The sequence below is a fragment of the Xenopus laevis genome, chromosome 9_10S (genome assembly GCF_017654675.1).
Source record: "Xenopus laevis strain J_2021 chromosome 9_10S, Xenopus_laevis_v10.1, whole genome shotgun sequence".
NCBI classification, from domain to species: domain Eukaryota; kingdom Metazoa; phylum Chordata; class Amphibia; order Anura; family Pipidae; genus Xenopus; species Xenopus laevis.
In genome coordinates this window covers 83,679,108-83,692,717 of record NC_054388.1, presented here as the reverse complement: position 1 = coordinate 83,692,717, position 13,610 = coordinate 83,679,108, and the positions used below count along the sequence as shown (strand labels likewise).

Here is a 13,610-nt window from a genome sequence, read left to right as displayed (position 1 = left end):
ATCTCAATGTCGTGACTTTGTGTTTTTTTTCTAGGCAAATTTTATTTTTTAATATGTTTTTTTCTTTATATTGCACTCTCAGAACCTTGTGTTGAGTTAAATATAAATTTGTTTGTCAGTGGGTGCAATCCGCATGTTCTTGTTTTCAAAGTGTACAGCACTGAGCATTTCAGAACATTATACAGCAATGCGTCAAGAATGTCATATTCAAAACAGACCCAGACACGGCTGAACCACAACAAACCTTTATATAGAAGAGTTGATATTCTCTTTCATCTGCTCTCCTCTCTACTATGTGCAAGCATTCTGGAGTTCCTGTTTAACATTCACTTTTTTCTCAGTCTGTCCATTGATTATTTTTTTTAGAGAATTCTTTACAGTTTTTTTCATCCATCTTTTCAGTTTTACACTACTTGGTACAATAAATATTCCTATCGCTTTGATTTGGCCTTCTGTTCTAACCATTTGTTAATGTTTTAATATGACAAAGGTTTTTGTGCCAGTTCATTCTCCTTGCAACTTGTGGCTAAATTCAATCCTACAGATAAGCCTACTTGTATCAATTGGCAATGTGCAAAGTAATGGGTACATGGGTGTAGAGGAGCACTGAAATTAACAATTCCATTGAGTAGGTATTACTTCCCAGGCTCTAATTACATGTTATGCCTACGTACAACTGACTTGCAAGAGACTTAGAAAAGGTGGTGCCACAACCTGTGCATTATTCAATAATGTTGGTGCTATTAAATCAATTCCAGGGATAGAGAATAAAAATCTGCAAATAAGGACCAATGACAACTATATGGTATATAGGAAAAATCGCCATCCTTGCAAAATAGTAGGAAACTTTGCTCAGTTGGGCAATGGGGTGGAAGAGAGAGAGAGTGAGCGAAGATTACTTTTATTGGCAAAACCTGCAAAGAAAAATATTCTTATACAATTATTATTAGAGGATTATAGAATCCATTTTCATGACTTGTAAATTTGATTAGGCTGTTTACATATTGGTCTGGGTAATAGTAATGTAATGTAAAATTCCATTTATTCTAGTTATTTTCCCCTAAGTAAAGTCCCTTCTTTTGATGCAGCTCTATGTTGTAATCCCCATTGGCAAAAATGCCCTTAAATTCGAACGACTTGAAATAGCTTTTTGCAAGTCTGTTGAATCGTGTAAATGCTTTCATTTTATAACAATTAAACCTTTTGAATAGCAAAGCATTTTCAGGAGATTTTACATACTGCTCGAAAATCCAGGGTACATCTATCGCTTGAAATGATACATCAGTTATCACAAAGCAAGACAAGATGTGATAGTGGCAATACCAGGCGGGCTTTTGGGCACAGAGATGGCCTAGTTATAACACGCTTATTAAGCCCAGTCCAGACTACTGCAATTTATGAACCCTGGAACATTAACATTCAATCAAAGAAATTCAATTTTTTTGTGGCTTACAGTGTTGCAACATATAAACTGCTTTAAAAGCAGCTGTTACCAATGTAATAGAAATTGTTACATGATTATGTATATATTTTTCTGTTTGCAGGGGAACTGCCGACTGGTTCGGAGTCAGTAAAGATAACGATGCCACACAAAAATGGCAAAGAAAAAGCCTTAGACATTGCAGTCAGAGATATGGAAAGTTAAAACCTCAAGTTATAAGAGAAATGGATCTTCCAAGTCAAGATAACATATCCTTAACCAGCACAGAAACACCACCCCCACTCTACGTTGGATCAACTCAATTTAATATGCAGAAGGTAGTCTTAATATTTATAATCTGATAATGTGCTGCATTAACTAAAGAAATATTAGGCATCATTTCTAATGGAAGTGCAAGGTGCAAAGTGCACAAAACAGGTACAAATTATTTTTGCTCTTTTGCCTTTGCTTTCCCTTCCTGTGCTTCAACTGTATGCCCAGCGCTTGTATAAATATCTCTCTCTCTCTCTCTCTCTCTCTCTCTCTCTCTCTCTCTCTCTCTCTCTCTCTCTCTCTCTCTCTCTCTCTCTCTCTCTTTCTATATAGTACATATGGGTGGAATGTATGCATCCTCTGGAAGGTGATAAGTATAAGGAAACCCTAAGAGGTGCAAACTTGACCACTTTGGCATTCCAGCACTTGCTCCCCATGCTTATTGTAAAAAAAGTCCAGCATTCAAAACAGTATTATATTATGTCCCACTTAATGGGGGTAAGCTATTTACCACTTTGATGCTTTTTGTATTTATTTTTTACAAGTAGGGCCTTTGATAGCGTTTGTCATTTGTCATATTATGTAGCCGTGTGAAGTGTTGGAACATGTACAATAAACACTTCTTATAGTACTTGTTTTAGTCAGTGATATGGAAGGAAATTAGCGTTAAAAGACTTTTTAGGGAATGTCGTTTTTGCTCCGCCTGTTTGCTCCTATAAAGCCTGTTTATTTATTTTTGTCTTTGGCCCTTCCTTTTTGCACGAAGGCAGATTCCCACATTTCCCTTTGAATTACAGAGATCTTACCATTCCACTGCAGCAGTCCAGACAAGTAGCTGTTTTTTTTTTTTTAAGTTAGGCTGTTTACAATGAAAGGTACAAACTGTTTTTACACATGAAGTGAAATAACTGTGGTTATTTAAGGATAGCTCATTATTTGGAAATAGAATAATTAGAGAATATATATTCACAAAGCAGAAACATCAGGCTATTCATGTTTTAGTTCAACTGGTAGCCTACCTGTTGGATATAACTCATCTGTATATTAAAGCTGAAAGTCATGTATAAGAGTACTATCTTTTTTAAGATTTTAAGAAAGCTTTTGGTATATTTCAGATTATAGATCCTTTGGCCCGCGGACGTGCTTTCCGTATGGTGGATGACAATGATGGCTACAGCATGCCTCATACTCCCATTACACCTGGTGCAGCTTCTCTGTGCTCATTTACCAGCTCCAGATCTGGATTTAGTCGATATCCCAGGAGACGAAAAAAGGAATCGGTGGCTAAAATGAGTTTCAGGGCAGCAGCTGCACTTGTAAAAGTAAGTTTTTCTATGCAGTGCCATTGCATGAAGGTTGTGGGTCAAACAGCGAATCTCAAGGAAGATGATGTTTGCAATAATTCCATCAAGACACCACAAAGACATTTCTACTGGCTGTGCATTTTAATTCATAGCTGTGGCATAGAGTACTGAAAACTACTCTTCACAGCAGTGTATCTCCTTTCTCTCTACAGGTATGGGATCTGTTAGTCAGAAACCTGTTATCCAGAAAGCTCAGAATTAAAGAAAGGGCATCTCCCATAGACTCCATTTTAATCAAATAATTCTATTTCTCAAAAAAATATTAACCTTTTCCCTGTACTTGATACAGACTAAGATATAATTAATCCTTATTGGTGTCCAAATAATGCTATTGGGTTTATTTAATATTTAAATGTTTTTGGCAGACTTTTAAGGTATGGGGATCACTGTCTAGCTGTTTTACCATTTGATGCACAGAAGCAAAGCTTGTGAATCCTGTACTGCAGTAAAGAGTATAGAGATATTGATCTGAAGATCCAGTTTGCATGCTAAAGAGACATGCCCGGCTGCCATTGTAACAAGACAGGAATATAATTTAAACCAAAACTAATGTCGGCTAAAAAATATAATTGTTAAAATTGTTTTAAAAAAACGGCTTTTATGGGGATGGTTTTGAACAGGTGACTGGACTCTCATTATTATTATTATTATTATTATTATTATTGGACATTCCACCCCTAGCATTTATATTGCTAAAGTCTGCCCTCGTTTTGTGTACCATTTATAAAAAGTTTTACAGAACAAAGTTTTTAACAACAAAGAGCTTTGGGCCTGCCAACTGGTATGAATGTATGGATGACTTATCCCTTTTCAAAACTAGAGAGTTTGAGAGTCTCTGTGTTTATTCACTGTGTTCTGTGGCATAAAGATTTGTCATTGTAAATTGTCAAGTATATTGTCCACAAAAACTCGAGTTATCTTTGTTTGCTGTTGTTGTTATAGGGTCGCTCCATTAGGGAAGGTACATTACGTAGAATACCAAAGCGGAGCTTCACCCCAGCAAGTTTCCTGGAGGAAGATACAATGGATTTCCCAGATGAATTAGACACATCATTTTTTGCAAGGGTAATGCAATTATGTACTTTCCCACTACCACTATTTATACTGGATTGTGTTGCTCATTTTGCTGCCAGAAACATAACTTTTCACGGTGGAAGATCTGCTATATTTATTGCAAATATTAAAAAAGAGCAACTATAAGGCTCTCAGGAAAAAAAACTTATAATGGGCATAGGGCTGTCGTGTTATTTCTACAGCAACAGTACTGTGGCACATTAGTCAATGCTCCAATCCCACACGTGGTACTACACTGAGGTAGATATTGGTTATAAATTGGGAATAGACTTTGAATTCTTTTTGTTTTACTGATTCTAACACTTAGCACTCTGCAGTAATATTTATATGAGCTTATTCTTATTTAGTGAATAAACCTTAAAATCTGTTTACACTGGGGAAAATGTCATGGTTATTGTGTGTGGTACAAGATATTGAATATATGAAAATTATGAAATTTGGAAAGAAAAAATTTCAGTTGAATACTAGCCATATCCGGACTAGCAGATTGCTGAAAGGGTAGAATGTCCCTTGTTTATTGTGAGTTCAATGAATAGGGCTTGTGCTGTTTAAATTACAGCAATTGTATGGTTTTTAAAAACAGGGTAACAACAGGAAAATTGTAGTTACTCAATTTATAACAGTATACATTCACTTTGTTGTGACATTTTGTTAACAGAAATCCATTATGCAGGGCCATTATCTGTGCAATGCTAATGTAATTATCTACTTTACAAAGACCAAACATGGACTTATTTCACTTTCCCTGTTTTGCTCAAGAAATATAAAAAAAATAGATAATTAAAACAATTGAGTAAGTTCAGTGCAAGCCCTGTTCGTTGCACTCATGATGAGCAAAGAGGTGGACTGCCCCTTTAAAACCTGATAAGCGTTGTATATAAGTGTTACATATATAAACTTTTTTAACTATTTATTTTTTAAGTACCGTTTTTTTTGTTTATTTTTTTATTTATTTTTTTGCTCCATTGCGTCTGTTTTTGGAGCATCCCGCTATTTATGTTTTCGGTTGTCTTTTGGTGAGAGCACTTGCTTGAACCAGGTATAGAAGTACATGCACGTTGGGAATGACTGACCTTTGTACTGTTTGATTTGATGTTTGTGCCTGCTGCGTCCCACATTCCCAGATGGTACATTGTCCATAGGGTTAATTTATCAAAGAGTGAAGTTCCGCCACTAGAGTGAAATTCCACAGCTCTCAATTCATTTTGAAAGGCGTATTTATCAATGGGTGAAAGTGAAAGTTCACCCTTTGATAAATACGCCTATAAAAATCATATAGAAATTAATGGAGAGTGGCGGAATTTCACTCTAGTGGCGGAACTTCACTATTAACTTCACTCTTTGATAAATATACCCCCATGTGTTTTTTACAGTCAAACTTGGAGAAGAGCCAAGTAAGGGGAATGTAACATCATCACAAATGCGCTACAGCATAATACAATAGTCCCATTAGCTAAGACTAATAAACACCCTCCTTAGTTTCCCTTTAACATGTAACGGCATCTTTTTTGTAAAAGCATGCACATAAAATAAAGGCAATTCTTCCTCTTATTTGTTTCAGCAAACCTTTACCCCTGGAAGCAAGCAGTGCACAAAAAACTTGCTCACTATAATGGTTTAATACATATCTGTTATTACTGACATCACACAAGAAGAGATGGGTTTATTATTCACAATATCTTAACAGCCCTTTAACCAACAGCGAATTGGTTGGAGGACGGTATAGTTTTTTTTAACGTGGATATTTTTTTGTGTAGAATATTAATATACATTTGTCCTGATAAAAAATGTTATTTATCAGGTTCAAATGTTAAAATACATTAACTTTGGTTATCAGTCTCTGCAAGAGGTTTCAGCGATATATTTTTCAGATGGTTTTTGATCTTATCCTTTCATATGTTTCCTTTGGTTAGGAGGGAGGTCTTCACGAGGACCTCTCCAGTTATCCAGATGAAGTATTTGAATCTCCATCTGAGGCAGCCATCAAAGAGACAGAACAGACAGCAAATACAGAAGATGGGGAAGAACGGACAGGAAGTGCTTTGGATAAAAGTGAACTTGAAAAAAGCCACCTGATGCTGTAAGTGTTTGTAATCAGATTGTTCCAGTTGTTTCAGATTTGGGGAACCAGAGCACAGAACGCATAACATATTGTACAATGTGTATTTTAAATCAGAAGGCTGGAGTACAGTTTTCCTTATACAGAAACCCTATACAAAAGTCTCCACCACACTAAACATTTTGATCTTATTGGGTGGCCTTTGCTCAAGTTGTCAAGTGCACTTTTAGGTCAGCACTTGTACAACACAAATGGACCCATTTGTGTATCCTTTGGGAGATGCAACTCATGTGCTATTATGGGTAGTTTCTTCATGATCACTGCATGGCATGGAGTCAAACCAGATGAATAGGGCTTATGAAGATAGGCTGAGGCGATGATGTAACAATGACTCTGCTTGGCTCATTTATGCTGACTTTCTTATTACCGTCCAAAAGCCTCCTGTAGTGTGGAAACCCACTATAGAAAACCAGTGGAGACATGCCTAAGGATAAATAGGTTATAATAAGTAAAAAGTGGTTGATTTATCAAAAATTGAGTCTGCACTTTTACTTGATTCAGATAAAAACGTGGTGATAAAACGTGAACACCTCTCTTCCTGATTTTGTGAAACTTCCAATAGTCAACAATTATTTAAAAGAAAACACATATAGTTGCCATAAAAACTCAGCAAGTAAAGTCTGGTGAAATTAGGTATAAGTCACTGGAAATCTCAAGCGACTTTATGTAGTTATTTGTTTTCCCAGTTCATTAAAACATTTGAGATTTTCAGCCTCGTTGAGAATAAATGGAAGAGTGTGATTTTATCACTGGTGTGCAACTTTTTTTTTCAGGAAAAAAGGGAACTTGACTATTCTATTTGCATTTTGTCTTAAGGGCTCTTACTCACTGGCGTTCTGACCTGTGCTCCCCTGCGTTCCGTTTTTTGGCGTTCAGCCTCAGGGGAGCGCAGGAATAGACGCATGTCATTATTTCAAATGGGGCTGTACTCACTCAGGCGCGTGTAGGCGCCGAACGCAGGTTGAGACGCAACATGCTGCATTTTTCCTGCATTCGGCGCCTACACGCGCCTGAGTGAGTACAGCCCCATTTGAAATAATGACATGCGTCTATTCCTGCGCTCCCCTGCGGCTGAATGCCAAAAAACGGAACGCAGGGGAGCGCAGGTCAGAATGCCAGTGAGTAAGAGCCCTTAGTAAACTGGTGTCCAAGGTAAAAAAAAGTGAAAAGTCGCTCGCAATTTCTTGTAATTGTTTCTGCATTCGCGGCATTTTCATTCCTCAAACTAGAATTTTGATAAATCAGCCTCCAAGCATTAGAGCAGAGAATATAACAGTGGAACATAAAATTATAACTGTCATTTTCCTATGTACTTTTAATTTTATCAAGAGAATTTTACATGGTTACAAATTGTTATAGCTCAAATAGCTGATGTGTATTTAGTCCATTTTTAAGTAGCATTTAATGAACATTTATGGGAAAGCAAAAAAAGAAAAAATACAAAACAGATTTTTTTCTTATTTATATGCAGACATTGCATCACTGATGAGTCTTAGTCACCAGGAAAATATTGCAGACACAAAGAGAGCTATTATCATAGTTTTGTACGCCTAACAAAGTTCATATTATAAAAATGCACTGCAAGAAGGCCAGAAGTTAGAGAAGACAAAGGTCTCCAGTCTCTCAGATTCTATTTTAAGGCCTCAGTCTTAACTTGATTAGCATGTACTAAAATGTACTTAGATTATACATTTGCACCTTCATTTCGCAACTATAGAGTTGGCAGATTAAATGTATATAAAATGAAAAAGTAAAAAAAAAATTACTGTACAGTTATGTCACTGTTAAATCTACTTTAGTAGATACGAATAGGACAGTACATACAGTATATATTGTAGTTTAAAAAAAAGTCCCAAAAAATGCTGGCGTCTTCTCCTTTTTTCAGAGTGATAGCCTGCAAAATGTTTTTTTAGGTAACCAGATTCCCCCATACATTTCCTAACATAAACATAAACTATACAGTGGGCTCATGTGTAGGGCATTATAACAACTCATATTTTATTTATTAAGGTTCCCTGGATTTGTGTAGTGTAATCTATTTACTGCAACATATACGTCCATTCAACTTTATAATTTCCTGCCGTATGCAAATTAGCCTGAGCTAAGACCTCTAACGAAGTTGCGCTACGCATAATTGAACGCTAGCGCAAATAGCACCCTGGACGCAACTTCGGATTTAAATTAGTAAATTAGCGTTGTCTGAGTGTTTCGACGCTTAGTTAATCTACCCCATAGTAACCAATCAGCAGGAAGAATTTACTGTTTAAAAGCAAACTTATTCTATCTGTTACTGCTCCTGGGCAAACTTAGTGCTGCTTATTACATATTGGAGTAAGAGATTTTCTGCCTGCATACCTATATATGTAACCAAATATGGAGCTTGCTGGAAAAAAATATTAATTTAAAGCCATGGCAGTTAGCCACGCAAATAACAGTCTACCCAAGGGTTCCGCTTTGTCATTTAATAGTGATTGAAAAAAATGTAAGTCACACTACAGATACAGATCTTTAAAAATCTTTTCTGCGTGATTTTAGGCCTTTGGAACGGGGATGGAGGAAGCCAAAAGAAGGGGGACAAATTTTACAGCCAAAAGTACGACTGTGTCAGGAAGTTGTCAGTGTCAGCCCACAAAAGAGAGGACAACGCATCACTATTCCAGTAAAAAAACTTTTTGCAAAAGAAAAGAGGCCATATGGTCTTGGCATGGTGGGAAAACTGACTAACAGGACATACCGTAAAAGAATAGACAGCTATGTTAAAAGGCAAATAGAAGATATGGATGATCATAGGTGAGTACAAATTGTCCATATTATTTGCGAGCAAATAATCTTTTTTTTTCCTTTTTGCTGAAGTGTATATAGGGTAATGTGAAATATAAGGAAAGTAAAACTATTAAGCAAATTGTTAATTGACTATGTACCAGTTCTATATTGTAGGTGTACGTGTATCTCCTACTGTAAGTAATAGGTCACTAGCACATTGGCTATATCGAGGCATTGAGACTCCAAGGTGGCTTCTGCTTTCCGTTTTTCATTTATTTCCACCCACATCAACCAGCATCAATTTGGATTTTGAGGGGGAACTTTCATCCTTTGTTATTTATTGTTTATGTACATAAATTTGCAATTAATTTAGGGAATTTCATCATCTACAGTATATAAATAATTAAAACATTCAGAGAACCCGAAGAAATCTCTGTAAGCAAGGGACAAGGCTGAAAGCAAGTATTGGATTGCCATGATCCTCAGACCCTTAAGTGGTACTGCATTAACTATCACTATTATTTGTCTGTATTATTATATATTATCTATTGAAATCTCTGCACGGGCTCAGGAGTACTTTCCAAAACCATTATCTGTAAACATAGTTTGCCGCTGCATCCACAAACGCAAGTTACAACTCAACCATGCAAAGAATAAACCATATGTAAACATGATCCAGAAACATGGTTGCCTTCTCTGGGCCTTAAAAGTGTTAAATATTTTTGGAAATTATGGACGTGTTGTCCTCTGGACCATCCTGATGGTATGAGGGTGCATTAGTGCACAAGGGATGGGTAGTGTGCACATACGGGAAGAAATATGCTGCAATTTAGAGATGCCTTTTTCAGGGAAGTCCTTGCTTATTTTTTAGCAGAACAATGCCAAACCACATTCTGCACTCATTAATATAACAACATGGTTCTGTAGTAAAATAGTCCAGGTGCTAAACTGGTCTGTCTGCAGTCCAGGCCTGTCACCTATTAAAAACATTTGGCACATCATGAAAGGTAAAATACAAGAAAGAAGACCCCGAACTGTTGAGCAGCTGAAATCTTTTTGTCAGGCAAAAATGAGACACTTTTCAAAGCTATTGCAATTGGTCTCTTCAGTTCTCAAATGTTGTTAAAAGAAGGGTGACACAACACAGTGCCCAGTCCCAACTTTTTTGAAACATTTTTATATGTATATTTTACACAGCATCCCAACTTTTTGGGAAATGTCATTGTATCACTTTGAAAATATGTGTACCTGTGTATTATATTTGTATAATGCAGAAGAGCTATGAATATTATGTAAAATATAATTTTCTAATTGGTGTTATGTTGCCAATCTCATGGACTATTTATAGGGAGGCAAGAATCGTTGGGCCCCCTGTATTGTGTTTTTATGCTAACCTTAGTAATTGGTAATGTGCTCAATATGAAATTTCATATTATCTTGGAGAAAATGCGTTTGATACTAACATTTTTCTTCTTCAATTGATCTTTATAAGGAATGTTTTTACTTCCACAACAGGCCTTTTTTCACTTATTGGATTACAGTTGTGCATTTACTCATAACAATTCTGGCTGTATGCATCTACGGAATTGCTCCAGTTGGCTTTTCTCAGCATGAAACTGTAGAATCGGTAAGTAATAAAGAAAAGCCAGTTGGGGGCCACAACTTGATAATTTTGGGGACATTTGTACACACAAGATGGTGACCACTAAAGACTTTGGTTACATTACTCCATGTTTAGATGTGGCAATTGAACATGGAGAAATCATTTTTTGTTTACGTATGGTTAATGAAAGTTGTTAAAGAGAAATGTCCCCCCCCCCTACTGTGTCTTCTTCAAATGTACCTGTTTTCTCTTTGGTGTACTGCAAATTAGGTGTTGCATAGTATGTTTTTAAGGCAGCCAGAGTACACGAAACACAGAAGGAAATCTCCAGTGCTCGGTCTTACCCACCAAAATAGTGAGTCAAAAAAAATGTTCCTGCTATGTAAAGTGGGTACTTCATAAAAGTTCCATAGTAGCCTGCAGGGGCCACAACCCTATAACATAAACGATGTGCACCCCCTCCCAGATAAAGTCTCCTGACAATTGCATGATATTACCATAATACACTATGAAAGTGTATAATATGTGTTACAAAATCTCAAATGCTTGTACAGCAGCCAAATTACTTTTAGTAGACATCCTCATTTTGTTTTTAGTTGCTCATTATATCACTATAGCTATGTTCTTCTTATACCTTGTTCCGTTTGTATGCTTTTTAAGTATGCTTTAAAGTTACCACAAATTAGAGACCATGGCACTGTTCTTTTGCAAGAACAGTGAATATGGATTTCTGCAGGAGAAAAGGCAAAGCTAATATGCGTTATTAATATTTAAATGAATCAAGTCCCAAAAATCACAATGTTTTCCCTTATTTGTATTTGATGTATTCATATGGAGTATGGCCAATGTTTGGGTTGTTTGATTTAAACATGGGTCAGAAGTATTATCTGATTTGACAGCCAGTGTAGATAACAGTAGGATTGATTTGTCAGCTTTAGGGAAAGCAGTAGGAAGTACTGTTCTGCTAATGCTGCATACACACACTAATGAGAGGCATCAGTAGACCCAATATTTGCACCCAAGGCCCCAAAAAGACACCTAATAATATCATCTTGGAGCTACTGCCTGTAGGCTTCATGTATCTAATTAAGCTGGTGTTAATTCAGTACCAAATAATTTCCCCAAAACTTAAATTTTGTTATGGCTTTTTATATCTTGATTTTTATCATTTCTGTGTTAATGTTACATTTTTCATTTTTGTAGGTTCTTAGAAATAGAGGTGTTTATGAAAGTGTCAAATATATTCAACAAGAAAACTTTTGGATTGGACCAAGTTCGGTAAGCCACATTTATATCTTATTATTAGTGACAAGCAAAATTTTTCTCCAATGGGTGGAAAAATTTGCCGCGCTACAAAAAATTTTACGCGCCTCATCACACAACAAAAAAGATTTTGACGCCCATAGACCTCAATGCGTTTTGGCAAATTTTCCCACTTTAACTAACTTTTTGGCGAAGCAAAATGGGTCAGATTTGAACATCACTACTTATTATTTTATAATATCTGATATTCATGGGTAATTTTGATACTACAACCCTTACCTTTGTTGTTTATTCAGAGTTAATAAAGAAGGTTGGAGTCAGTTCTTTGGTAACACTCTAATACAACTGATTAGCTATAAATTGTAGCAAATAATAATAAAAGTGAATCAACATTCTTAGTGAAAATAGATCTATGACTAATAGAAAAGATCTTGGTAGAGCTCAGCCTGACATACTGTACCTACACACGCTACAAATATTGTCTTTGGCTCATTGAAATCTTTTGCGTTTGTTCTTGCTAAGCCATTGATAACACTTTTACACAGCTGTTTCTCAGGTGTGACTGCATAAATGGTTTCACTGAACAAGGAATGCCAAACCTCCCTCTTCACTTATGAAGAAAACTTGCAAAAAAGATAAATCTACATCAGAAAACAAATTCTTTTTACCGCTTAACTGGTTGGTTTTTCTACCTTGTGATTTTAACTCTTAACTTATAACCATATCCTCACATGTTAGAGTATATGAGATAAAAGCCTTTACATGGCAGTTCATTATGCTATTTTCCAATAAAATTAGAAACCTTTCTCAAATCTTTCCTAAGCAGGAGAACATCGGAGCAGCCTCTTTCTTTCTCCTGACAACTTCATTGACTACTTGGTGGTCAGACTGGTGGGAAAATGACCATGGTGCTGTTATAACAAAATTCATTCATAGTAACAGTACATGTATCCATTAATATCTTGGAATTAAAAATAAATATATAATGAATGTACATGGCAAAAGTGCTTAGAATAGCCCCCTCATCAATTTACATTCACTTATTTTTAAGGTTTACTTATCCTTTAAAACCTGCAGCAGCTAAGAAAGTATTCCAAACGTTGTTGTAGAGTAAATAAGGTAATGGATTATAGGGTATTTTGTCCCCTTTCTGCCTGGCCAAAACACACTGTGTGCCACTAGCCTTAAGATAGCCATACATGGGCCTCTATATGCTTCCAACTTAGACCCTCCAACTTAGCCTACCAGAAATATTAGCAGTGTATTGTTCCATGTATGAGGACCTCCTGTCTGTCCTATCAATATTGTTGATGCAGTTCACCAAACAGACATTTATAGGCATTTAGTATAATCAGATCTTTGAAACCCCCCCCCCCCTCACCAACAGTCGGTACAGCCTGTTATGGTTCAGAACATACGTGACCAAATTGGACAGAGATTCCCTCATGTTCTGACCTTACCTAACAAGAGAATCTCAACAGGTATGGTCAGCTTTAGTCTTCCCTAAGCATCCATTGTCCAAAATATTTCTAACAGTCTCACAATCTCACATTGGTTTATACGAAACTAAAAAGAAGCCAGATTGGCCTGTTGCTTAATAGACCAAGGGATATGTCATATTGTGTGCAAAGCTCGTAGACTGGGTCCAGAAATAGAACTACCGTGGAAACAACATCCCAGATTTTATTGAAAAGCGAGCGGCCAGTTACAAGGATCGGCAAAAAGCCGCCT

At 36.4% G+C, this 13,610-nt stretch overlaps 1 protein-coding gene across 3 annotated transcripts in view; it reads left to right on the top strand.

The window, feature by feature from the left end:
• Positions 1–13,610, top strand: part of rhbdf1.S (rhomboid 5 homolog 1 S homeolog) — a 59,644-nt gene that overhangs the window by 31,602 nt on the left and 14,432 nt on the right. For all 3 annotated transcript variants that reach the window (XM_018239065.2, XM_018239066.2, XM_018239067.2), the window contains 7 exons: positions 1,545–1,758; positions 2,809–3,015; positions 4,000–4,122; positions 6,045–6,211; positions 8,786–9,040; positions 10,529–10,640; positions 11,820–11,894. In XM_018239065.2, the coding sequence (XP_018094554.1) occupies positions 1,545–1,758; positions 2,809–3,015; positions 4,000–4,122; positions 6,045–6,211; positions 8,786–9,040; positions 10,529–10,640; positions 11,820–11,894 (1,153 nt within the window). The remainder of the gene's footprint in view (positions 1–1,544; positions 1,759–2,808; positions 3,016–3,999; positions 4,123–6,044; positions 6,212–8,785; positions 9,041–10,528; positions 10,641–11,819; positions 11,895–13,610) is intronic.